The sequence below is a fragment of the Ursus maritimus genome, unplaced genomic scaffold (genome assembly GCF_017311325.1).
Source record: "Ursus maritimus isolate PB19 unplaced genomic scaffold, ASM1731132v1 scaffold_9, whole genome shotgun sequence".
NCBI classification, from domain to species: Eukaryota; Metazoa; Chordata; class Mammalia; order Carnivora; family Ursidae; genus Ursus; species Ursus maritimus.
The window spans coordinates 48,337,583-48,363,472 of record NW_024427107.1 but is presented as its reverse complement, the minus strand read 5'-3'; the positions used below and the strand labels follow the sequence as shown (position 1 = coordinate 48,363,472).

Below are 25,890 nucleotides of genomic sequence, written 5' to 3'. Positions count from 1 at the left end.
GGTGGGGGTGGGGGTGGGGGAAGCGGCTGCGGGAGCGCGAGCCGCGGGGCGGGGCGACGCCCAGCTCTCCCGCCGCTCCCGGCGCCCTGCGCCCCGAGCCCGAGTTTTCCAGACTCCGCGCTGCAGGCGGCCGGCTTGGGATTCATTTCCTCTCCGACGCCGCGCCTCCCGCACCCCCCGGCCAGTTCTGCGTGCTTTTCTTAAGTGGTTTACAATACCCGGAGTTGCTTTACACCTTATGGCCAATCTCGCCGTAAGTAATTCAATTGTCTTGGGAATTCTAGTAACAAGAAGGCTTGCTGGCTTTCTACAAGAACACGCTGCTCCCCGCCCCCGCCCCCATACACACCCCAGTCAATAGTTCTGGCTTCGCACAGGTGTGCTGAGAGGCAGAGAGCTGTACCGCACATGAGGGAGATGTCGAGGCAGCCCTGGGGGAGCTCGTGATAAAACTGTTGCTGGGAGAGGAGTCTGAGCATTATGGGGCTCCCGGGAGCGGCACGGATGCCTGCACGCACGCTGGCGTTTCAAGAGTTCCCGAGAAAAGGGTTGTCTTGTAGGGTTTGGTTTGGTTTGGGCTTTTTCCTTTCTTGTAGGCAACAAAGGGAAAATGGAGCTTCCTGGATCTTAGTTGTAGGATCCTAGAATCTACAATTATGCCACCAAATCCAAAGGGAAACGGGGAAATGAAGGCGCAAGTCGCCGTTGCTGTTTATTCAGCTTCTTTGGAAGACGCTGGCTTAACACAGAGAAGGAAGGACCCTTAGATTACAGGGAGGCGTGGGGCGGGCAGACTCGGAGGCCCGGGGGGCGGTGCCGCCTGCGCTAAAAGACGCAGGACCCGGGCTCCGAGCCAGGGCTCAGGGCTTGGAGTGAGGAGCCGGCTTTCAGCCCTTGTCCGTGTGTGGTGTGGGGAAAGTTGCAGAACTTCTCTGAACCTCAAATTCTAGATGCATGAAATGGAAATGATAATAATGTCCTGCTAACTACCCTGCATTGGCAGAAGAACCTCATGAAGTTTGTGAGCAATGAAATCATGTGCATGTAAGAAGTAGAATACGATTATAATATCAGTGTCCTGCTCAAAAAGCCGGTGACTCTGGAAGGTTGGTTTGTGGTCAGAGATGATTCAGACAGAGAGAGATTGTAAAGGCTGTGGAGATTTACAAGTAGATTGGTGAGATCACAACAGTCATAGAAGGGCGCTTTTGGGGAGATGGTGCCAAGAAATGGAGAGACTGAAGGGTAAGCTTAGCTTCCGGACCCGAGGAGGAAGTGTCGCTGGGTCCCACTGGAGGAAGCTGGAGGTTTTGTTCTCTGACATGCCGGGGATATGGAGGTGGAGTAACAGCTTATGATGTGAGCTTATGATTCCGTGAGTCACTGTACCGTCCACACTGAGGGTCACATGCAAAAGCCAGAGCCAGGAATAAGTACGCGGTGCGGGACTGATGACTGCACCACAGGATCTGTGGAGAAGACACGAAGGGCCGGGAGGGCCGGGAGGTGAAATGAGTTGGCCAGTCCAGGCAGGTTCTGAGAAAGCCCAGCCAGAGGCTGTGGGAGGAGGTCAGAATGAGTGCACCCTGTCTGGGCAGAGGAGGCTGGCAGCCAGTGTAGGGACCTGCCGCGGGGATAACAGTGGAGGCTAAGAAGACCAGCTCTGAAGGAGCTAGAATCCTGGGCAGGGTGGCCAGGAGGCCACTGGGCAGGATGGAAACCTGGCAGGCACCCCAGAACAGGACCAGAGCTGCAGCGGGGGAGAGACAAGAGAACTGTGTGTAGGCCTTGCTGCTCCAGAAGGCAGTGAGGGACAGCAGGATCCTTGAGAACTGGTACATCGCATCCTCCCTGTAGCCCTACTGCCTAGCCCGGTGCCTGGCCGACAGAAGGCACTCAGCGTTCTTTGGAATGAACCAGCAGATGAATGGCAAGTGAATAAGGCCAAATTCAAGATACCCAGCAAGCTTGGAATTTTTCTCCCCCTTTTGCTGGTTTTTGACAGCCTTTGGCTTTCTTTCTAATGCCATATACCTAATGCCAAGACTACCCTCACTGTCCCTCCTGAGAACTCTCGGCCAGCCGGCATGCCTCCAGCCTCCTTCCATTCTCTTTATAAGTTGTATGCGTTCAAGATGGTTGCAGTCCACTCCGTGGCTTGTTTCCATGGCAACTTGCTTCTTTATGCCAGACCCAACCTGTCTCCAGTTACCAGCCATTGCTGTACCTTATTCAGTTCCCAGCCGTGTTTACATCCTGTCCTGATCCAGAATGTCTTTCATTAAGGGAACATTGTCTTCTCAGAATTAACTTTAAAAATGCACTGAAACATATTATGGCAGGACTTCTTTTTTCAACTAGAAATACAAAATTTCTCCACAACTTCCTTGCCAAGAAATAAGTTTCCTTGTCATTGACTCTTCAAAACTGTTTCCTCCACACATAGTGTATGCCAGCCCTAGAGAAGGATTTGGCTCCCCAGATAATGTCTGGCTGTCAAGTTTTCACCTACATCTGGGGACTCTACCCCTTCCTGGTCACTGTCCCGATCATTTCACCAGCAGTCTCACCCGCAGTACTGAGGAATGCGAACACTAACTCAGAAAATTAGAGGAGCAAGAGTTGCAGTGCACATTTAATTTTATTTGACTGTATTGTTTTTATTAGACCCATCCATTTCTGTTTTTAAGGTTCCTGACGTGGTTTTCAGCAATTTAATGAAGAGGGAGCTATCTGACCCATTCTTAGACTCCATCTTGCTCTACTCGCAGAGAGTGTCTTGACCATGATCTCTTTCTCAGCTGTACACTTGTAACCTTAGGAAGCACTCGGATGGCGCCCACGAATGCCAGTTCAGGGTCACCTTCTCTTTTCTTTTCGACGTGGATTTTCAGATCTGCTGGCAGACCTGTCTGCCATGCCATCACCACTTGCAGCCAGCCTGGACTGGCTTGTCCTTGGCCCAGCAGCTAGTCCTGTTCCTCACTGGGGGCCCTTCACTGCCATTCCTTGCCTTCCCGTAAAGTGCCATACTGGTTCCCTCATTCGGTATCTCCCACTTACAAGGCCTCTCGTGGCTCAACTCAGTGTATTGCCGGAGTCTTCCATCTAGGTCCTTTCCCCAAAGGTCAGTGAGCCTCTACACAGCGGACCATTCATGCTGGCTAAGGTATCATCCCAGGTTCCTTAAAGCAACTTTCCTCTGTGCGTCGAAAATCCAGTTTTGACTTCTCCTGCTCTTTCTCTGCCTGCGTTTAGAGATAAAGCGCACCAGAGGATATGCAAAGTTCATCCTAACTGTGCGGTCGTGCTGTGACCAATTTGTGAAAAATACTTTTCAAGGAGTGGTTCTACATAGTGTATGTGGGGTCATTCTTGTAGGGAAAGTCTTTCCTGTACTGAGTTGAACTGTGTCCCCTTCAAAAATGTGTTCCAGTCCTAATCGCTAGTTCCCCAAATGTGACCTTATTTGGAAATAGAGTCTCTGAAGATATAATCAAATTAAAATGAGATCCTACCGGATTATGGTGGGCCCTAGCCCAAGGACCGCTGTTCTTATCATAAGAGCGAGCATTGGTCACAGAAGGAAAACTGTCAGTGTGAAGACAGGAGAAATCGGAGTTATGCTGCCATAAGCCAAGGAATGCAAAGGATTGCCAGCAATCACCCAGAAGGTAGGAGAGACAAGGAAGGACTCTTCCTTTGAGACTTCATTCAGCTTCTAGCTGTGAGGGCGTAAATTTCTGTTGTTTTAAGGCATTCAGTGTGTAAGAATTTGTTACAGCAGCCCTAGGAAATAATTCGTTCCCCAACGAGAAAACGGGGTAGAGGTCAGAGGTTTGGATCTCTCAAATTTTGTGCTGCCTCCAGTGTTCAGCTCCCGCAAGGATAAATGGGAATGTGCCCAGTTTTTTCTGGAATGAGAATACTTTCTTTACTTTTGGATGTGAGAAAACAAATACAGAGATTTTTTCCTCCCCTGACATCGGTAACATTATTACCCACAAGACATGAGGCACTTTTATTTGAGATACTGCCTAAATATTTATAGCTCCTACTGGAGTGTGAATGCCTGATACTCCGATGAGAGGCTACTGTGAACCACCCCTGACCATGCTACACACCACCAGACCCTCCCCTCACGCCCAGCTGATGAATTAAATATGACTGCCTGAACGGACTCATTAGCCTACCAGGGCAGCAAGGCAACTTGAAGGCTGGATGTGATAAGTAATGCAGATTATAAATGGCCATTGTAAGTTTTCTTCCAAGGAAAATTTCTGAACAAAGTGCTTTTAAAATTATGTTTATGTTTTGTCTTTGGAGGAAGAGTTCTAGAGCTGGGGGTAAAGGAGAGGCTCAAGCAGGGATGGAAGCATATCTCCTGGTTTGGTAGGAAAACGATGGTAGCAGTCAACACTGGACAAAAGGGAAATTTTAAGAATGTTGCAGCAGTAGAATTGGTTGGATGTTGCCTGGAAGCAGAGTTACAAATAAAGCTGACTCCTAAGCTGAGAAAACCTGAAAAAAGTTGGCGTCACTGACTGTGATAGGAAATGGATTTTTTTGAGATCAAGAAGGGCAAGAAAGAGGGGATGAAGAGGAGGATCTCTCAGACTCACAGGCTAATGGAGCTTGGCAGAACCCTCAAAGTCATTGACCCCAAGGGCCACATTCGCAGACGAGGCAGCTGGGGCTGGAGAGAGGAAGCTATCAACCAAAGTTCCGTGGCTGGCAAAGGGTAGAGCCAAAATCAGAATCCAGAACTCCTCTCCTAGTCCAAATGAGAGATCAAGAGCTGGAGAAAGTGGGAGGGCTTAGACCTATGGATGTAGATTTTGTAGACCCCCACTTCATAGCTGGGGACATACGAAGGAGAATATATGGACCAAAGGTCACAAACCACAAACTCATGGCTCCACCTTTACTCTATTTTAAAAAATTAATATTTAAATTCATTTCTAACATTGCATTAAGTGCATTCCCATAAAACTCTGGGTTTCTGGGCACACGGGGAAAAGTCAGCTGGTCTGTGAGAAACTGAGGAAGAGCTCCTTCCTTTCAGATACACCAGGCGCAGGCTGGTTTACCCTGCCCACCCGGCTGGCTTCAGCGCTGCTATCCCCGGCCTGGCCCCTGTGGGCCCTGGGGTTTACAACCCCTGGGAGTGGGGAAGAACGACGGAGATCCTGATCCTGAGGCTGACCCGCAGGACTGGAAATGGCAGAGGGGGAAGGGAAGCCAGCAAAGGAATCTGCAGACAGGAAGGACCAGGGAGCCTAGGCCACAGAAGCAAAGGTCTTGTCTAAAAATCCAGGGGACAGAGTTTTCATCTATTTTTAGATAAAGTAACAGGATGTGGAAACCAAAAAAAGTGGACAGTTCTCTGATCCTGCACAATGGTGATGACTTATGCAAAACATCCTCTTTCCTATTTTTAACTAGATCACAGAAGCTGCGCCATAGGGCGTGTTGCTGACTAATCCTGTCGCGGTACCTTTCTCTGAATTGCATAAATGCCATCTACATAGGCTAGAGAACATTTGAGAAGGGAAAAAAAAATCTGTAAAGACTACTGCACACAGGGCATTCTTATAAATAGTGTTCTGAGTGAGATCGGGGTGTTCTGGGCCACCGCTTTCTGGACGTTGTCTAGGACTTCATGGTTGAATGATGCAGACACTCAAAGAATATTATTCATTTATTTAAGCTGAATTAATGATCCCGTGATTGGTTTGTACTCCATAGTGACAACTGTTTTTCAGCAGGTGACATGGAGAATGAGGCTGATATTTTAGCAAAATTATTTTCTAGTTGGGGAAATACCCCTGCTCCAGGAATAGGCATTTTGTTGGAGGAAAGGCCTCAGGAATGAGAGCCAAGGGTCCTCAGTGCTTTATAGGCAAGAACGATATCATGACAATGACGGGGCTTCAATGTCAGTGGAGACCCGGGTGACCGTGGAAGGCAGCCCCTTCCCATCTTACTGAGATGGAGCTGCTGTAGATGCTGTGGGGGCCCTGCTCTCCCCCCACCCTGCGCTCCAGCTGACGGCCAGTGGCCAGGCTCTGCGTCCCTCCGCCTGGGGGCTTTTCTCATAACCGAGGAAAGCCAGAGCGCCCAGGAATGAAAACCACCCAAAAGCAGCAGCAGCCCTGACCAGCAATGGGCGGGAGTTGGGGTATAAATACCCCAGTTCCTCACCCCTCGGTGGGATAACCCCTAGCATGGGTTCTGTGAGCTGTTTAACACACAGAGTGAATCGGCTGTCGGCTCTGGCAGGTTAATGCTTTGGCTAGACTAATGCTGTAATAATGTTTTGTTTTCAGTGTGTGTATCTGTGTAGTCTGTACAGTTTATATCTGTGTATATAAAATGTATATACTGGGTGTATGACGTATATGTGCATAATCTGTGTATGTAACAAGGTACATATGACACGTGTGTGCGTGTATGCTACTTTATATTTATGGAAGGTGATACTGTTTTTCCATTTGCAATGATGTTATAAAGCTTCCTTTTAGAATAAACTTACTTAAGTAAAAATGCTGAATTGATTTAAAGAACGCTGAAGTAAATGATAGAGGATGACCTCTGCGAATCTGCTACAAACTCGTGGAGGTTGTGCCCGCGTGACTAACGCCACCCCTGTGTCTTCCTGGTCTGGTCTGCAGATCCCCCAGGTGCTCCCGAAACTGCCAGCGGACAAGAGGAGAGAGAGTGGCTTCAGGCCAGCCATGTCTCCTTCGAGCAGGGCACCTGTGTCTGCTGGATGGGGAATTGGTGATGGAAAAGGTGAATCAGGGGAAGGGGCCTACCACTTCAGAGAACAATAGTTCACCAGTTTGAAAAAGTTCAGATGGAGTCCAACGCTCGAGTGATCACGAAATTGAGGCCAGGAAAGTTTAAAGGACATTTCCCAGTTTCCACACAGAGTTTGTGCCTGAGCTGAGGCATGGCCGCCTTCACATGACCTCCACTCATGCTCTCCACTGTGCTCGGTCCCTGAGAGTCAGGACTCAGGTAGGGCCTGGAAGGCAAGAGAAAGCAGGGACGGGGCTGAGGAGAGAAGATCAGGAGAGCACGGTGCTGAAGGGGAACACAGGTGACTCTTTCGGGGGGCCAGGCAAAAAGAGCTTTTTAATAACAGAAGGGCTCAGGCAGAGGGAGAATGAGAACTATGGTGGTGGCTGGGATCAGATGGGAGGAGCTTGAGTGCCTGGTGAGGGGAGTGTGAACTCACAGCACGTGTGGATCTGGGTCTCTGAGCTGAGAAAGGACACAGGAAAGCCACGTTCTGGGGGCAGCACCGTAGAGAGTAACTATGTTCAAGTACTGTTTCCAGAACCCAGTTACGTAGCCTCTCTGTCCCTCAACTGCTTCAATATATAACAGCAATAGCGTCAGAACTTCCCTCATGGATTTGGGTGAGGATTAATAGGAATAACGCACCAAAAAACAGTATCTGGTACCTACTAAGGGCTCCATCAATCATAGCTATTATGAAGTTTTCTACGAAGAACTGAGTTGTGTCAAGAGAGGGAACCCCCGGGCTAAAGCGAGCAGTAGCAGAGACAGAATTAGAGGTCGGTTCTAATTTTTAATTCGACACTCTTTCTCTTTGACAGCATCCTGTTTTAAAAGATGTCTTATTATTTTCTTGTATGTGTTAGCATTTGCTCTTGCAAGACACAGCGCCCTTACTTAGTGCAAACATACTTCCACAATGGTTTCCTTTTGGAAAAACAGTTTTGATTGATTTCTTTCACTCTCTAATTCATATATCACAGTTAGAGGGAGTGCACGGCCTGCTTTGAAAAAACAAGGCTTTCAATTTTCAGGTCTGTCGCCACTGACAGCCTAGCCTGACTTGGAACCATGTGAAATTACGTATGACATTTAGAATTTAATAACTGTTCTGATTGCTTCTTTGTGTCTGTGGAGAAAATAACATTTATTCTGACCAAATGCTATCTTTTCCCTTTTTCCTCAGATAAATCATACTTATGACCTGAGAGCTTCTGTTGTTCTTTATGATTCACTGATCAACCATGAAAGAACAAATGCGGAAATTCGGGTGACAGCGTATTGGTGATTCTCTCCAGGAGACTGTGGTCTCTCAAAGAATCGGAGACAGGATGGCAGCCTCCTCAGAGATTCTGTAGCCCAGTTCCTTCATCTTCACAGATGAGAAAATTCAGCTCAGAAAGGTGAAGTGAATTTTGCAAAGTCATCTTGCTAGTGAGGGATTTTGAACACATTGGTGTTTTCTGACTTTGAGTCCCCATTCCCTCCCATAGGGCATCAACCCATGCATATCTAAAAAGTCTTCCTGCATTATCAGGCAGGGAGATCCAGCTTGCTGCTTGGTTTTGCACATAAAGTTTTACTGAAACGCTGTCATACTCATGCACTTCTTGTCCGCCATTGCTTTCTCACTACCCCAGCAGAGGTGAGAGGGTTCGCAACAGAGATCCCATGGCTGCTGACATATTTACTGTGTCCCTTCACCAGGCAAGTTTGCCGATCCCTGTTGTGTATCACGCCTGGTTGAGACTCTTTTTCATTGTTGTTCGTTTGTTTCCGTTTTACTCTTTTTGTATCAGATCTTACTGTCAAAAGTTGAAAAAAGTGAGATTGAGCAGGGAACAATGGGAGAGGAGAAAGAAGATAAACATTTATTTATCTAATTTGGGGAGACTTTATATGTGTCATTGCATTTCATTCTCAAAAAGATGCTATCAATTCCTATTTGAAGCCCCATTGTATAAATAAGAACATTGAGGCTCAGAGAGATAAGTGCTAAGTCTCTTAAGTTGATGCCGCTAATACTTAGCCGAACTAGGGTCTGAATCCAGCCTTCCCCTCCTAAAAAGCTGTTCTTTCTAGTGTATCACGTGGCTGTCATAGTGAGGTCACTTTCATTTTTAAAAAAATGTGTTCTACCATCCCCTATGTTGGGATAGTTTAGTTAAAAATAGTATTGTGCACCAAACTATGTTTGCTAGGTGGCTACTAGTTATGATTATCTAATTTATGATACCATCATCAGCTTTGTTTTTGTTTGGATGGGGAGCTGGGCTACAGAAGGTGAAAACAATGCACTTTTTGACAATTCGCATTTTGCATTATTGAAATATCTTGATGGATTAATAGCTCCTTCAGCAACAGGTAGAACGGAAGTTCTATGTATACGTCCACACAACTAATCACGTGGGTACCACGTACATGTGTTTTTATATAATATAACCCTCTCCAAACTTGCTACAGCCGTCTAAAGCAGTGGTTCCCAAATTTCCCTAATTATCTGCACCCCTGCTCCATCCCATGAAGGCCCGTGGAATACAGACTCCCAGGACCCTCCCCCGACTCTCCAGTCAGTGGATCTGAATTTAGGTTTGGGGATCTGTAATTTTACTTTTTTTCTTTAACCTCCGGAGGCAATTCTGATGATCAGCCAGCTTTGGGAACCTCTGCTCTGGTTAAAGAGCGGATGGACGTCTGTGTCTTTGTCACAGCCCTTCCTGGTCCCCCTGTGTCCTCTAAGCCCATCATCTTCCTGAGCCCCTTGCTGTGGGCAGTGGGTACATGGTTCCTCATCTTTGCTGAATGAGGCTTGGGGGGGGGGGGCACCGTACACACCACACTGTGTGTTTCCTCAGTTTCCGGGAAAGTAATGCACACACTTTCTGACTTCATTGTAGTGATTGGTCTGGTTATACTTTTATTTCTATCATTGCCTTTTTCACTTCCCATTTGCATTTGCATGAAATTCCTCAAATGACAAATCCCACTCTGATTATAAAAGTGAGGTTCATAGACACCCAGGAGATAAAAGGCTAGTACCTCCTGTACCCTGTTATTCATCTTTCCTTTCCTGCTTTTAAAAATGTCACTGCGACCATTAGGGATTAAAACCAAAAAAGACTTTGAACCCTGAAAGTTTGTTGGTCTCAGCCACCCATTAATTTAAAGATTTTTTTAAATTTATTTATTTAACAGAGAGAGACAGCCAGCCAGAGAAGGAACACAGGCAGGGGGAGTGGGAGAGGAAGAAGCAGGCTCATAGCGGAGGAGCCTGATGTGGGGCTCGATCCCAGAACGCCGGGATCACGCCCTGAGCTGAAGGCAGACGCTTAACAACTGCACCACCCAGGTGCCCCTCAGCCACCCATTAATTTAAATCTTTCCTCCCCACTGTGTGGGGGTTATATTAGTTTAATAAAACAGACTTTTAAATATATATATGTATATGGCCACATTCAGCCTACATTCATGTTTTTAACCAGTTCCTCCCTCTTCCATAGTATAAGTTAACAAAAATAATTGACCTTAATGGTCTTTTCACTATGAATGACTTTGGGTGAGAAAGCGAGTTCTTACTTTCATAGGATGAGATATTATTTTTCATATTATCTCATTCATAAGATGAGATATTATTTCATAGGAGGAGATATTATTTCTTTCTTTTAGGTGAATTAAGACAAAAATACATGTGTGTGAAGACTTCAGTATATCCCATATTATAATTAGGAGTGATGATAACCTCATCAAGAAAGCAGCAGATACCAAATCAGAAGAGAAAAGACGATGTTTAACATGCCGACTAGAACAATAAACGAGATCTAGTACCGTGAAGGTGTTTAGATTAGTGTATCTCACCATCAGAGACACAACCGACAACAGGTGCAAAACCAATGAGGATGTCAGAATGACACATGAAAGACCATAATGAATAAGGCACCAAGCTGGCGTTCGTGAGATGAGAGATAGCGACTTAAACTGCAATAATGCAATATCTTTTATAAGCCATTAAAATTAGAGGTGAAAAAGGAAGCGCTATTAAATTACTTTGAGCGGTATCTTTCCACCTCCATGAGGTCAACAGAGCACATTTCACGATAGATGTCTCAAGAAATTTAACTAGCTGTTCATTTAAATCTAAAGTGGATAAGCTGTAATTAAATAAACATTTTATATCCCAGTTAGACTGGCCCTAATGAGCAAGTCTAAATCTTGTTTTCAGGATCAAATTGCACTTTGTGCCGGCACCTGCTTGCCAGCCTGTCCTTTCAATAGGGACAAGCATTCACAGTAAGGGCAAACATGCCCAACAGGGACAGCAGGACACTCTCCAGGAGTCTCGAGAACTGTTCAACGTCACAGTGCATTGGAAACAACAGAGATTATGCTACTTCAGAAAAGTAATTTTGGCTTTAAGGGAATTAAAACCAATTGACTAATCTCTCTAATGCCCTTCTCATAGAGAATAGGAGCAAACGAGGCATTCATAATAGGCCAGGGCAGAGAACCCGGCCCCGGCGCCCTACAGGAACCCCCTGCCTGTGCCCTTGGTACTCACCAAAACCTAGTGTATATTGTTGTTTATTGTCTAAGCGTGTGTCTGTCTTCCTGACTAGACTGAAAGCATCCCAAAGGCAGGGACCAAGGTGAACTGTCTGGGCATCGCCAGTACCTCTATGTGGCCTGCCCCGGAAGTTTATTCTACTCCTTGGTGATGCTGTTAGGTAGATAAATAAATTTGTTGATTAACAGAATTTAGAAGCACAAAAGCATCTGATTCCTTCTAAAAATTTGGTAGTTCATTTTTTGCCTTTGTTGCTATGGAACAGATCCCTTCTCTGTAGGAGGAATAAATGCAAAATGAATGCAAACATTCACACATCGGATCCATTTATTAATACATACATTTGTTTATTTAGAAAACACAACAAAGTATGAAATCATGAGAATGATTTGATTTAAATAAACCAAAACTACAAATGCATCTTCATCTTCTCAAATCCTTTTTTGGTTGGAAGTCATGCCAGTTCCATCAGCACTTGCTGAGTATGGACTGCAGAACTGGCCTCCGCGATGCTAATCGTTATTGCAGGTAAAATTATTCCGGGGTTTAATAATTAGGGGTGAAATAAGGTTTAAAGAGATTTCTTTATTATAGGGTTTCTCAAGTTTTTGAATTGTGCCCACGTGCTTTATGAATCTTCAAAGTTTGAAGGCAGATGGTATGGATTTACTAACTCATGTAACTTTTTATGGAACCGCTGAGAGACTGGTGTGGTCTGAGGAACACACTTTGGGAGATGCTGAATCAGACACGCTTTTAATGGAGGCTCCTTCTGTTAGAGAAATTTCACAGTTGAATACCTGACTTGAAAGACCTGTAATTCTGTAAAACTTCCTGGACTCGTGGCTCTCAATCCTGGCTGCCCGTTACAATGGCCTGGGGGCTTTCAACAAGCCAGCGCCAAGGCCCCACGCCAGCCAGCTGAGTCAGGCTTTCCCAACTATCCGATGGAAATAATTCCCGCCTCGCAGAATTGTTGCGCAACCGGAAGGAGATCATGTAAATAAAATGTCTACTCTGGTGCTTGAAAACAAAGTTCGGTCTTTGGAACAATGTCTCTTTCTGGGGATAGTGTAGAATTCCAACGAAGAAATGACGCTGATACTATGTAAGTAGAAAAATCACTATTTGGCCACACCCTGGTTCTACATTGACAGATGCTAACAACGAAAGATGAGAAACAGGGTGATTGCATCACCTAAATATTTCCCCACAATACACTTAGTAATTACAAAGGGAAAAACAGTAACTTTACCGTGGAAAACTCTGGCAGACTCCATCTTAACTAAATGATGAAAGGTAACCTCATCAGTAATGAGACACGTCCACACCACATGCCCCATGGCACAAGGGGACACGGAGATGACCACATCATGGCTTCTGTAATATTCTTGCCAAAAATACATTATCTGGGGGCACCTGGGTGGCTCAGTCGTTAAGCATCTGCCTTCGGCTAAGGGTGTGATCCCAGGGTCCTGGGATCGAGCCCCACAACAGGCTCCTCCACTGGGAGCCTGCTTCTTCCTCTCCCACTCCCCCTGCCTGTGTTCCTTCTCTTGCTGGCTGTCTCTCTCTCTCTCTCTCTCTCTGTCAAATAAATAAATAAAATCTCTAAAAAAAAATACATTATCTGGAGGAATTACACAAGGAAACATCAGGCAAACCCAAGTCAAAGGACATTTGACAAAATTACTGGCCAGTAATTTTCTAAAGTGTCAAGGTCATAAAAGAAAAAGAAAGACTGAAGAGCTGGCCCTGACAGGGGAGGGCTGGGAAACTAAATGTGTTGTGGGAACCTGGACTGACTCAGGGACCAGAAAGGGCGTATTAGTGGGACAACTGGCATAAATTCCAGAAGCTCTGTAACATGATACATGATGCATTTTTTCAAGGTTGTTTCCCTGGTTTCAATAATTGTGCTCAGTTCTTGGGGATGATGGATGAAGGGTAAATGGAATTCTGTACTATTTTGCAACTTTTTTGTAAGTCTGAGAAGTTTTCAAAATGAAAATATTCGAAAAATTTAACGATTCTTTATTTCTCAGGGGCTTTCGAGATAATGGAATCGATATTTGAGGAGGTTTTTCTCCCTCTTGGGTATTCGGAGTTTAGGGGAAATAGGGCCCCTATACTGTGTAGTCTACATTGAGCCTAGTAGAAAGCGGCCCAAGATGGTCCTTTTAACAAGCACTTCCTGTGATTTGGATTCATGTGGTCATAAATGCCTGATGGAGGATTTGGTGGAAAGCCTCAAACGGAAAGTGCTCCAGGAAAGAAGAGGGTAGAAGCCGAGGTGGTGATGAAGAGAAATTAGGAGCTGCTAGATAAGGGTTTCAGAGAAAGCGTTTGATGTTTGAATAAGGACAGGGGGAGGGGAGACAGTGCTGGGGGCAGGGAACAGTTATGAAAGACATTTCAAAGGGCAGAGAAGGGACTGAAGAGTTTAAAGACATTTTCCTGGCATTAAACGTGTATGTTCTTCTTGGCATTTGCCTGTAAGCCTGCAGTAGTGATTTTGATTTTTTCTAATTTTGTTCTGTTTTTTTTTTTCTTTGAATATTACTCTATGCTGAGACTCATCCTCCAGGGGTCTGGTTACACTTTTCTGCTACAGTGTGACACAGTCTGGGTCATGGGCCTTGTTTGGAAGACAGATGACAACGCCATTTACCTGGTAGTCCTTGGCCTTATGAAGAAAAGTGGCTTGGCCTGCGAACAAACGCAGCAGGTGATGGACGCAGTTCTCTGCTGTGGGGCAGGCATGGGGACCTGGGTCAGCAGAGCCCCGGAGAATGGCCGCAGCGGCGTGGCCGAGGAGCTCCTTGGAGTCTCTCAGGGATTGTCTTCAACTGCAATGCCCCTTCGTCTCTTCCTAATCATTTCCAGGACTGGAAGCCAGAAGTGAATCTGAAGACGCAAAAAAGATGGGTGAATGAGCATTAGAGTCATTTCAAATGCCTCTGACATCAAGTTTCCATCACGCGATGGCTGGCATCAGGAAAAATGCAAATAAACTTCAGAATGGCCAGAAACTGATCCTTGTGAGTTCTCTTAGTCTTTCATTGTTATGAGCTATTTTCCGACTCTAAGTTGTCTGGAGCCCAGAGCAGCAATGCAAATGATTCTTGTCCATGGACGTGAAAATGACTTTCACCCTGTGGAGTGCAATTAATCCTCCCACCCACCTTGGGGAAGAAGCCAGTCTTGCATCTAGTAAGCTCATTCATTTTGGTGTTCCTGTTGGCTTACATATGTGTGTGCTTTGAATTGTTCTTTGAATCGGTTAGAATTTCCTACTGTTCCCTCGTTAATTAATTAGTTAAATGAAATCTTTGACAAGCATTCATTTTATGTGTAGGAAGTCATTCGGTTACCATATAGATGTATAAATATGCATATGTGTCGTATACATAAAACCATCGTCATATAGATATATACACACCGGACATATATTTTAGTGCTGGAAAATGAACAAATTCTTTGGAGTTTACCAAGCTGTCATAAATAGTTCCTTCTGTTATTTATGTGTCCTTGGGGGGATAAATAACTCTAATTGTGCACTGTCCATTAATAATCACCTCAGAGGGTCTTCCCACCGGTCTCTCTACCTACGGCTGAATGTGCCCACTTAAAACCAGTTTTTTGAAAAATGTCTTGTAGAATCACCTGGACCAGCATCCACCATCAAGAAGCTAAGAGCCTTAGCCACGCACATCTGTTAGTTTTCTCTGCCCAGTGTCCCGTCTGTTACTGGGGATGTGAGCCCTAATGTGAAGCGGAGGAGTGCTTTCAAAGTCCACTTGCCCTTCAAACTTAAAATATCCTTCGTGACAGGTCACCGCCCCCCCTTGGCCTTGGCCTTGCCTTTGTAAAGTAGAGACGCTGTTTACTGCTTCCTCCTCCCCCCGCCTGCTTTGATCTTTTCTTCAGTATCTTCCCGTGCAGATATCGGATGCGCTCCTCATTCACGCTGGGGTAGAAGGATGCCGACACCAGGATTTTGAGTTGTGTCAGGATGGAGGAGAGCAAGGCCAGCACCACCAGTATCACAAGAATAATGCTGAGAGGAATCCAGGTCTTAGACAAGAGAAGCTTTGGCTCAGGGATGCAGGTGGGTTCGAAAAGAGATATGTGAAAGGAAGAATCATGGATGATGTCTTGAGTTCCTTGCTCCTAGAATGAAAGAATAAAATCCTTAAGATTCATGCCATGCTTGTCCTCAGTCCTGGTCTTTCTCAGTCCTGCCCTGCAATACATGACGTTTGTCTTAGAGCCTGCAGGCGCTCCGGCTGGAGCGCCTCCTGTGTGCCAGGGTCAGAGTAAAGAGAAGGGCCAAGTCTCACTTGAAGCTATCACAGTGTTTTTCCAGAGTGGGTTTGTGGAAATAGAGATTTCCTTGAGAGAAGGGTATCAGATAAGTGTATCTACTCTGTCCTTTCTTTGCAGAGTCAGGATGCCCATGAGATTGTTGAAGTCTCTGAGAAGAAGACAAAGAAATCCATTTAACGTCAGCCAGCGGCTCTCCTGACAAATTGACCACATAACCCGGTTTTAAGGAACACCTGTTTCTATCCTGTAGCACATGTGGGACTGATGAAAGATGGTTTTAGCTCAACTGGAGGAGATTTTTGGAACGTAGACCCGGTCATATCCTCCCCATCTTTACAAATACCCTGACAGGAGACCACAATGTCAAAAAGATGTGGAAGCGTTATATTATGTTCTAAACCAACCTTCTAGACATTGGGGGAGGGGAAGGATTCTTAGTGTGAGAATACTAAGAGCAGTATTTGCTGAAGGTGCCTTTACATCCCACTTGTAGAGGTCTCGGGTGGAATGTGTTCCTTTCTGCTTGAAGGCAAGAGTACAAACCAGTTGCCCTCAGCAGACTGACACAGAGGGCAAAAGATGACCTTGACCCACCCAGCCAAGCCACCCGCAAGAGAAGTGTGTGCTGATTCAGTGCTTTGTTTCCCCTGACCTGAGAAAGTCATTTCATCTCTCGCTGGATTTGTTTTCTAATTTGGTAAAACAGGAATTAATGGACCAGGTCCTGCCCATGAATAAACTACTCCCAGCGTAAATGAAGCACCTTGGGGATGGAGCATTAACCTTACGGACGGGAGGGGTGCCTGGGTGGCACAGCGGTTAAGCGTCTGCCTTCGGCTCAGGGCTGAACCCGGCGTTGTGGGATCGAGCCCCACATCAGGCTCCTCTGCTATGAGCCTGCTTCTTCCTCTCCCACTCCCCCTGCTTGTGTTCCCTCTCTCGCTGGCTGTCTCTATCTCTGTCGAATAAATAAATAAAATAAAATCTTTAAAAAAACAAAAAAAACTTACGGACGGGAATCCTTAGTAAGTCATTAGCACCGCTGCGCCCCAGAGCCCTGGGGCCAGGAAGAGGGAAATGACTTCTCCAAAAGAACACAAGCACACCCAGAGAACAGAGTGCACCTCCATCTACCCCAGTACCTGTGAAGATTCTGGACACTTCAAATCTGGGACCTCTCTACAAACGGCATGTCAAATTTGTCATTTCCCCAGCACTGTGCTAAGCAATGGAAAGCATTTGTGCTGCCTCTCCTTTCCTCTTATTAAAAAAACAGCTCGCCTACAATTAAATAGAGAGATTTCAGTCCCAGAGCAAAAGCATGCACTCTTTTTAATACTATTGAAGAAGCAAGCACATCGACTGAGTCAGTGATGAGAAATCCTGCTTAATAAGAAAGCAGCGGGTGTCCGGTCTGGGAAGAAGCTACTTAGTCTAGGAATCTAACCGGGGATTTTGCAATTGGGAGTCAGGGCTTCATAAAGATTGAGTCAACATTTCTGTGCGGGGTTGGCGGAGGGTAATGCGGAAGACAAATGAATTCTCTCAAAATGCTGAGCAATAGACTGAATGGTTCCCTGATGTTTTAAAATGTGTTTACCTCTCTTGAGTAAACAATTTGCCAAGACAGCGTTGAGCAATGGACCGAGGACCCGCTCTGGTATCAGAGTCCTGAGAAGTTAATGCAGACAAATGCTGTGCACAAGTAGGGGCTCCGTAAGTGACAACGCTGGCTATTTTCACTTACAACGTCCGCCCATCCAGCTAGCTCACTTTGGGTCATTTCCCTTCTTTCTTCTTTACTTAAAACACTTATTTACAACCATATGAGAGTGGGAGAGAAACACCGGCAAAATCGTGAGGCGATGGTTCTCTCCCTGCTGGACGTCCCCTTTGCAAACCTGCGACGCCGGAGGGACCAGGAGCCTCCAAGGGCATCCTGGGATAAGGGCAGGCACGCAGGGTCCGGAGCCGGCTGCTGATGGCAGTCTCCCAGGCACGGCAGGAGAGAGTCTGAGAGGAGACCCCACGGCGGTGGCAGTCTCGTAGCCACAGCTGCCCCAGCGCCCACCGCCCTGCTGTCGCTGTGCGAGCGCGAGGCAGCCTCCCCCACCAGGATGTGTGCGCCATGGCAGCCCGCAAAGCTTAGACATCTTTGCATGCCCAGTCCCCAGTGACGCCCGAAAATGTATTTGTCAGGACATTGTCATTGGAAAGCTTCTGGGGCTTTTTTTGGAAGGCAGAACTTGCTTTTTTCTCCTTCTGTCTAAAATGGTGAGAATTCACAAAGCAGGCATGGGTATTGGCTGAGAGAGAGAACTAAATGAGAGAGAAGGAAGAAGAGAAGGCAGGAGAGGAAGAAGCGGGCAAGGAAAAAAGACAAAGGAGGATGCATTGGGGGAGGGGAGTGGAGAGGCCCTTTCACCTGCCGGGCGGGATCAAGCATGTCTGAAAGCCTAGCTTGGCTTGCACTGGAAGCACTGCCCCCATTATGACCCTGCTCCGGATATCTAGAGCAACAGGGATCTGGGAATGCCCTGAATTCTTCGGGGGCAGCAGAGGGTTCGGGGTAATCAACTCTGAGAAACAGCCCGGATTTAGAAGGGGCAGAGCCTCCCTACCTGCTGAGCCAGAAGAAGCAGGGAGGGAGAGTGTGTGAGCTACAGGAGGACCCCAGGCCCTAAAGGAAGAGAGCTGTGGAAAGGGGGCCTTCAAAGGAGGGCTTGCTGACACCCTTTCTGCCATTTCCTTCTAAGAGTCCCCCTACTGTAGCTTGACAAAAGCAAGGGGGAATGAGACGTGCAGACAGCCGTTGGTGTTTTCACCAGCCCAGGCTAGCGCACTCCGCCCCAGCACGCACAGCACTCACTCACCCACGCACACGCAGCACTCACACATCCACTCACACACCACGCGCACACAAGGGCATGTGCATGCACAGGTCCCACCTCGCTCAGTTTCACCACCTCTGGGTTTAAAAGAAATCAAGACAATATCTGACAAGATCCACATCCTCTGAAATGCCCACATAACCACAAACTTCCCCAGAGAAAAATGGAAAAGAGAAAAGAAATGGGATGCACAAAAGCCATGGTTTTCTTGGCCGGGGACACAGTTGAAGAGGAGCAAAAACAAAGGAGAGAAAGGCAGATCCCGAGACTCGGGGGCACCAGCTCAGGAAAACACACTGTCTTGACTCATGAAGATCGTCTCATAGATCCATCCAATGGTCTTCGGCTCCATTCTTTCGGGTGGAGTTTAGAACAGTGGTTCTCAATCTTGGCCGCACATCACAATTACTTGGAGAGTTTTTTAAAATCCCCCACCCCAGCCTCACCCCAATCCATTTAAATCTGATTCCTGGGGCGTTGGTTTGCTTGCTGTGGTCCACAGCGATGACACTGGGCAGCCACAGTAGATCACCACTGGTTTCAAAGGTCCTTGCTTTTTGGTGCCTGAGCCAAGGTGTCTCAAAGTATGGTCTACGGACCACCTATTAGAGTACCTGCTTACTAAAGGTCCTCTCCTTTTTGAGAATGGATTCCCTGTAAATTGAGGCTGGAGACTCTGCATCCATCCCAGGAAATACTTAAAACACACTTAAGGTTGAGAACCACTGACCTAAAAAGACAAGGTAGTTGTTTTCATTGTTTTAGTGGGTATTACCATATACTAGCACTGGCCATAACATTTCGTTACTTAGGAGCCCTTCGAAGCCCTCTTAAATGCTATGCTGATGCACTGGGAGGCCTCCTGTGTTGTGTAAGGGCTCAAGATTCAAAGAAAAGAAGTTCTCATTCACAAAAGGTGCCCAAGGTCCTACAGAGAGAGGAAGAAGGACCCTAGGTTCATGCCAGGTTGCTTGAGAACCAACTTCAGGTTCCATATCAGAGATACCTATTCCCACATTTCAGTGTTTGCTGACTATGGAAAGCTAAAAATGCCCCCCCCCAATGATATAAAGCCCAAAATCATAAATGTTACTTTATTTGGAAAAAAAGGGGACTTGGCAGAAGTGACCAAGTCAAGGATCTTGAGCTGGAGAATTTACCCTGGTAATCCTGGTGAGCCCTAACACAATACATCCATCCTTCAAGAGAGAAGCAGACAGAAATTTTACATACACAGAGGAGAAGACGATACGAAGACAGAAATGAAGGTGGAGGGTTGCAGCCACAAGCCACGGAAAGCCGACAAACTACCAGAAGCTGAGAGCACCCCAGAGTGGATTCTCTCCTAGGGTCCGAAGTGAGTGTGGGGCTGCCAACACTTGATTTCAGCCCAGTGATACTGATTGGGGACTTCTTACCCCCAGAACAGTAAGGGGATACATTTGTGTTGTTTTCAACCACCCAGTTTGTGTTCCTTCGTTACGTACCCCCGGGGACACTAACACAGTGACCCGGATGTTCAGGCTGATGTCATACTCTAACAGCTGGACTTTGATTCAATTTAACCAGCAATTATTGGGCGCCAGTAATGCCAACAAGCCAGGCCCTGTGCCAACACGGGGATCCGAAGGTGAATAAGGCCCAGCCCTGCTCTGGGAGGTTCACGGTCCTTCTTAAGACACCCCAGCCAGGAGCCGGGACACGCCGCCAGCAGCGCCTACCTCTCTGTGCAGTTTCAGGTGAACCTCCAGCCCTGGCAAGCTTTGGAAATGCTCGCTCACTGAGAAAATAAGCCGATACAGCAGATAATCTATGGCTGCAAACAGCACCCAGATGTAGAGGTGGGTAAGTATGGGGAGGAAAAACAGCCCCAGGTTTTTCCTTTCTTTCGGAGACAACCAGAAAGACGGGATGACGACGTATTTCTTCCTTTCCTTCTTACTCAGCGGGAGGACGCAGGGCCTCTGCAGACGCCTCTCCGTCTCGTCGAACCGAACAAACTGTTTGGTGATGAAGATGTTTTCGAACTGCCGACTGCAGGGGTCCAAAAATCGCTTCATGAAGAGGCCGGTGCCGAGCAGCACCAGCAGAAGCCCCGTTAGGGCGAGTAGCTGCCGACCCAGCGAGGACAGTACCTCGGTGGCCGTCACCATCTGGTACAAGGCACCCAGGGCTTGGCCTTTGGTGTCATTTAGCTGTGCCTCCAGGGCTTGAGTGGGGCTGAAAAGCGAGACCGCCAGAGTCTGGTTCCAAGAAATCAGGTCATCAAATAGACTCAGGTGAGTGGCAAGGCCGTAAATCCACTGAATTGCTTCAATGTATCTTTTCAAAAGGGGAAAATGTATGGAAAAGCTCTTTGCCCTTAGGTTGCAAGTCATGCCGTCCAGGAGACCTTTGAAGTTATGAAATGTATTTTCTACGTGTCCGAAGATGACCATCCCCGTGCCGGCCGCAAGCAAGGCGCTCCTGCCTTCCCGCAGGCCGCAGGAGACGAAGAAGAGAAGAACGAAGCATCGCGCGCGCTTGGAGCTGCACAGCAGCAGAGCGGTGACCGCCCAGCCGGCGCTGAAGACTAGCAGCGAGGACAGAGACCAGGGGAAGGCCAGAGACAGCAGGCCCACCGAGACGAAAGCCACAAAGCCGCACACTCCCGCATGCTGGATAAAGGCCCGCCAGCCGGGGCTTCTTGGAGACACATACGTCCCCCAAAGACTTAGGAAGACATCTGTGCCCAAGGTCCAGACACCCATGCTCCCTGCGTCCCTGGAAATAAAAAGAAACCAGGGTCAGATGTTGCTTTTGAATGTCCCCTGTCACTTTGTAAAGGGCACAGTGGTAGACTGGCGGCCAACAATGGTCATAATTCTTTACAATCTCTATCTCCGCACCGCTTCCAATGTGACTTTATGGCTTCTCCCATCAAGAGGCCAGAGAAAGAGAATAACCCATCAAGAGGTGGCTCTATTTCTCCAACCCTTGACTTCAGAATGGCTTTGTGATGTCTTCGACCAGTAGAATGTGGCGCAAGTGGCAGGGTGCCAATCCTGAGTCTATGATTCACCCCTGCGTCTCTCTAGGAACGCTCCAGCTAACTTTTTAACAAGTCCCACTGTGCTAGCCTCCCGCTGCTGCTGCAGCACACAGCCATAAGCTTAGTGGCCGATAGAAACACCCACTTATTCTCTTACAGTTCTGGAGATCAGACGTCTAAAATGGGTTGAGAGAGCTGCTCTCGAGGGGAGAATCCATTTCCTCACTTTTTGCACCTTCTGGAAGCTCATGGACCCTTCCTCTATCTCAAAGCCAGCGATGTTGCCCCTTTTTTCCTCTTAGACCTCCGCTTCCATCCTTGTATCTTCTATGACTCTGACCCTCCTGCCTCCCTTTAAGGACCCCTGCAATTATCTCGGTCCCACCCAGATAATCCAGGATAATCGCCCCATCTCAAGGTTGTTAACTTAATCCCATATGTAGAGTCCCGACCGCTATGTGAAATGACTTACTAACAGGTTTTGGGCATTAGGACATGAGCGTCTTGGTGCTGGGGAGACATTATTCAGCCTATCACACCAGGCTGGGCTGCTGGATGCAGACACATGGTCAGTCAGTTCCATCAACCAACGGCCAGCCAATGGCCGGCCAACCGCCAGACGGCTGAAGGAGGCCATTCCAGACCAGCCAGCCACCAGCCGGCCCACCAGCTGATCACAGATACTTCAGTAGTAATAAATGCTTATTTATTTTAAGCCATTGAATTCTGTGCTGCTTTATTAGGCAGTGATTGTGAACTGATAAAAGCAGCAATACTGTATCACGGACCTTAGTAATGGAAATAACCCCTCGGCTGGTGGACAGGCTGAAATTTCAATGCACTGTATTATGTAGGATCATTTTTTGATAGTCGTCTGTTTTCTCATGCTCTAATTTTGTAGGCCAGAAAGCATACCAAGGGCTTCCAAACTTAAATGTGGCACTGGACTGCAGCCATCGCGTCCCTGCCCCATAACGACTACGACTCACCCACACCCCTCCAGCCCGCCCCTCCCTCGGAGGGCAGTTCTCCCCTGAGAATCTTGCAAGGAAAACAAGAATACTTTGTCACTGAGTTAATCATCTTTTCTTTTTTCCCAGATGTGGCATGATTGAAACAAAGGTGCTGCAGGGCTGCCGCCGCCCTGTCAGTCATGCATACTTAGGTCTGTGATGCACTCAGAGTCCTGGGTTCATTTGGAACCATATAAAATTAATTGGAGATGGTTCTCTCCTGATTAGCAGGAAAACATCAAATGAGCATTATGCCATATGCATGGGATTTTAATGAAGACATTGATCAGTTTTTAAACACGGTCAAATACATCCCTCCTCACCTCAGCTATGATGGGGCTGGATTTCTGGAATAGATGGACGTGTTTGAGCCAGTGGATTACAACCAGGGTGCGAGAGGCATCCAGGCCTTGGCTAGTAGGCATGCGCTGAGCAACTTAAGGTGAAGGAACGATTCTTTTTGTGTTCAGGCTGAATGAGGGGACTGAGGGGAGGAAATGAGATGGGGAAACGGGCAGGTGAAGAACAAACCTGTGGCTGTTTCTCCTGCACTAATACAGGGGGTTTGCAGCTCCTGTCACGTGAAGGGAGATGCTCGGTACAGAAAAGAGATCTGGAGAGAAAGTAACTGTTGAAGAAGGGTCCTTAGCACGTGGCATCGGCCTTATCAGAGATTCAGAATCCCACGTAAGAGGATGCTCTCACTCTATCCGGAGGGGAATTGGAATCGCCATTAGAACGGGGACCAGCAAAAGGATATAGCTCTTTTCTCCTGCACACTCACCTCCTTTTAGAGTCTCAGGTTGGTTTAGAGGTTGGCAGTGCTCCCATGCACTGACCCCATTCCTAGTCCACTCTGATCCCTGCAAATCTCCAAAGGGCTCCTGTGCTCCTGAACCGTCCCCAGCACTGGCAGCCTGAGTCAGAGCTGCCTCGTGGCCCCTGGAAGACAGGAGGACAGCAGCAGTCAGCGGAGCAGGTGGGCCACGGGCAGGATAACCAGCATCCGGAGTGGGTCAGGAGTGCTGCCTCCCCACCCAGGGGTGGCCCCCTTCGCTTTCTTTGTCACAGCTTTGGCTTTGACCCCAAACCATTATTTGACTAAACGATCCACTAAAAGGGATTCGCTGTCTATTCTGCTCACTTTCCGTAAAGCATCTCCCTCCATCCTAGATGCCCTTGGCATTTCACACAGCAGTGAGGCCCAGGGGCTCACCGAAATCTGTCAGCAATCCCACAGACAGTCGGTGGTACAGTGGAAGCCAGACCTGCTGTCCCTGCCTCCTGGTCCTGATTCCATGACTCCGGGGTATGTGACCGGACACTCGGCTCAGTGTGTCTCTGCTGGAAACACGTTACACTTTCCGCCAGTGACTGCTGACGAGCTGACCTGTAGATCATGAACCTATTTCTATCTGCTCATTTTCCCCCTGCATCAAGATAGTTGGCCCTGGAAAGCTGTGTCTCAAATCAGCAGATTTTTCTTTAAAGCAAATCAGAAATCCCAGCTGGTTTTGTTCCCCCTAATATCCTTTATGAGGCACCATCTTGCTTGCTTCCTAAAAAATTAATAACGTGTATTTTGGATTCATATTTCCCTTCTCTTGCCTTCATTCTTGCACAGTGTGTTCTTTATACAGATACTTCTCTGAAAGTAAGAAACAGATTTATGGACACATGAAAACTGTAACATTGGGCAATAAAAACTAATATCAACTAAATAAGATATATGACTGCAATTTTGTCCTGTAAGAGGCACATGTTTTCTTAATGAGCAACAGATCTAATATTATCCTCCTTGTTTTTGTACTGAAAACAGCACGTCGCCAAAAGACACGAAAACTTTCTGCAACAAGAGGACTGAATGCATTCTTTCCTATTTTATTTATTTATTTTCTTTTTTTTTTTCAGAGGTAGATTTTGGTGAATCATCAGTTGCATATAATACCCAGGGCTCATTATAACACATGTCCTCCTTAATGACCATCACCCAGTCATCCCTTCCCCTGACCCACCTCCCCTCCAGCAGCCCTCACTGTGTTTCCTAGAGTTAAAGAGTCCCTTAGGATTTGTTTCCCTCTCTGATTTCCTCTTAGTTTATGTTTGCCTCCCTTTCCCTTTGTTCACCTGTTTTGTTTCTTAACTTCCACAGGAGTGAAATCATATGATAATTGTCTTTATTTCACTTAGCATAATACCCTCTAGTTCCATCCACGTCATTGCAAATGGCTGAGTAATAGTCCATTGTGTATGTACACATATTCTTTATCCATTCACCTGTCCATGGATATCTGGGCTCTTTCCATACTTTGGCTATTGTGGACATCGCTGCTATAAACAGTGGGGTGCAGGTGCCCCTTCGGATCACTACATTTGTATCTTTGGGGTAGATACCCAGTAGTGCAGTTGCTGGGTCGTAGGGCAGCTCTATTTTCAACCTTTTCAGGAACCTCTATACAGTTTTCCAGAGTGCCTGCTCCGGTCGTACATTCTCTCCTGTTTCATAGTTCAAGCCGCAGACCCGGGCTTTGGACCACGTACCCAGAAGCTGCTGTTCAGTCTGCCTTTCCTTTCACTGTTGAAAGTGGCCTCTATTTCTTCTCCCATCTGTTTCTCACTTTCCCTACTTGAATATAAGATCTGCCTGAGCTCCCTCCTGGTGAGGTTTGACGACGGGAGCTTTAGCAAGCCCCTTAGGACAACCCGGACAGAAAGTGCTGCCCCTTTCTTGCCTTTTTTTTTTTTTTTTTTTTGCTGCCACAAAAAATTGAGACTTTCCCTTCTCTGAAGGTCTCAGGCAAGGACCGGAGTGGCCCAAGTTCATGAGAGGCGTAGCGACAGGAGCTGGATTCAGCGCCTTCCCAGCACTGACGTTCTGATTTCCTTCCTCTTCTCCTGCAGGGGTGCAGCTGTCCTGCTGTGCTTTCTGCAGGTGGCCCCAATTCTTTTCTTTGAGACACATCAGTGAATCAGGATTTGGACAAGCCGGTTGCTTCTTTGTTTCCCAAAGACTTTGTCAAGCAGATACCCGGATTCCTGTATTTTATTTTTAGATCTAAAATAAATCTTACAGATCAGAGCTTCTTAAACGTGAGTCTGTGATCACCGGGGAAGCTTGTTAAAGCGCAGATTTTGCTTCTAAAGGTCTGGAGTGGCACCTGAGGCTCTGCCTTTCTGACAAGTTCCCGGGTGGCTGATGCCGCTCATCTGAGGACCAGACACGGGGCAGCAAGCTCGTGGGTTCAGCCTTGTCTGACA

The 25,890-nt window shown here is 47.0% G+C and overlaps 1 protein-coding gene and 1 long non-coding RNA gene across 13 annotated transcripts in view; one reads left to right on the top strand and one right to left on the bottom strand.

Annotated features, from left to right (window-relative positions):
• Positions 1 to 16,589, top strand: part of LOC103661536 — a 17,115-nt gene extending 526 nt beyond the window's left edge. For 3 of the 12 annotated variants that reach the window (XR_005833758.1, XR_005833761.1, XR_005833762.1), the window contains exons 2-7: positions 6,675 to 6,795; positions 7,994 to 8,210; positions 11,724 to 11,896; positions 13,956 to 14,581; positions 15,314 to 15,479; positions 15,815 to 16,589. This is a non-coding gene — a long non-coding RNA (uncharacterized LOC103661536). Of the gene's footprint in view, positions 1 to 36; positions 254 to 6,674; positions 6,796 to 7,993; positions 8,211 to 11,723; positions 11,897 to 13,955; positions 14,582 to 15,298; positions 15,480 to 15,814 lie in introns of those variants that run through there. The other 9 variants (XR_568152.2, XR_005833765.1, XR_005833763.1 and 6 more) reach the window with 9 other exon arrangements.
• Positions 14,577 to 23,704, bottom strand: LOC103661537 (dendrocyte expressed seven transmembrane protein). Its single transcript, XM_008689243.2, has 3 exons — positions 23,417 to 23,704; positions 20,310 to 21,351; positions 14,577 to 15,541 (listed from the first exon to the last, which is right to left on the bottom strand). The coding sequence occupies exons 2-3, from the start codon at positions 21,336 to 21,338 to the stop codon at positions 15,182 to 15,184; spliced, it is 1,389 nt and encodes a 462-aa protein (XP_008687465.2). The 5' UTR covers positions 21,339 to 21,351; positions 23,417 to 23,704; the 3' UTR covers positions 14,577 to 15,181.
• Positions 23,705 to 25,890: the final 2,186 nt, after the last annotated feature.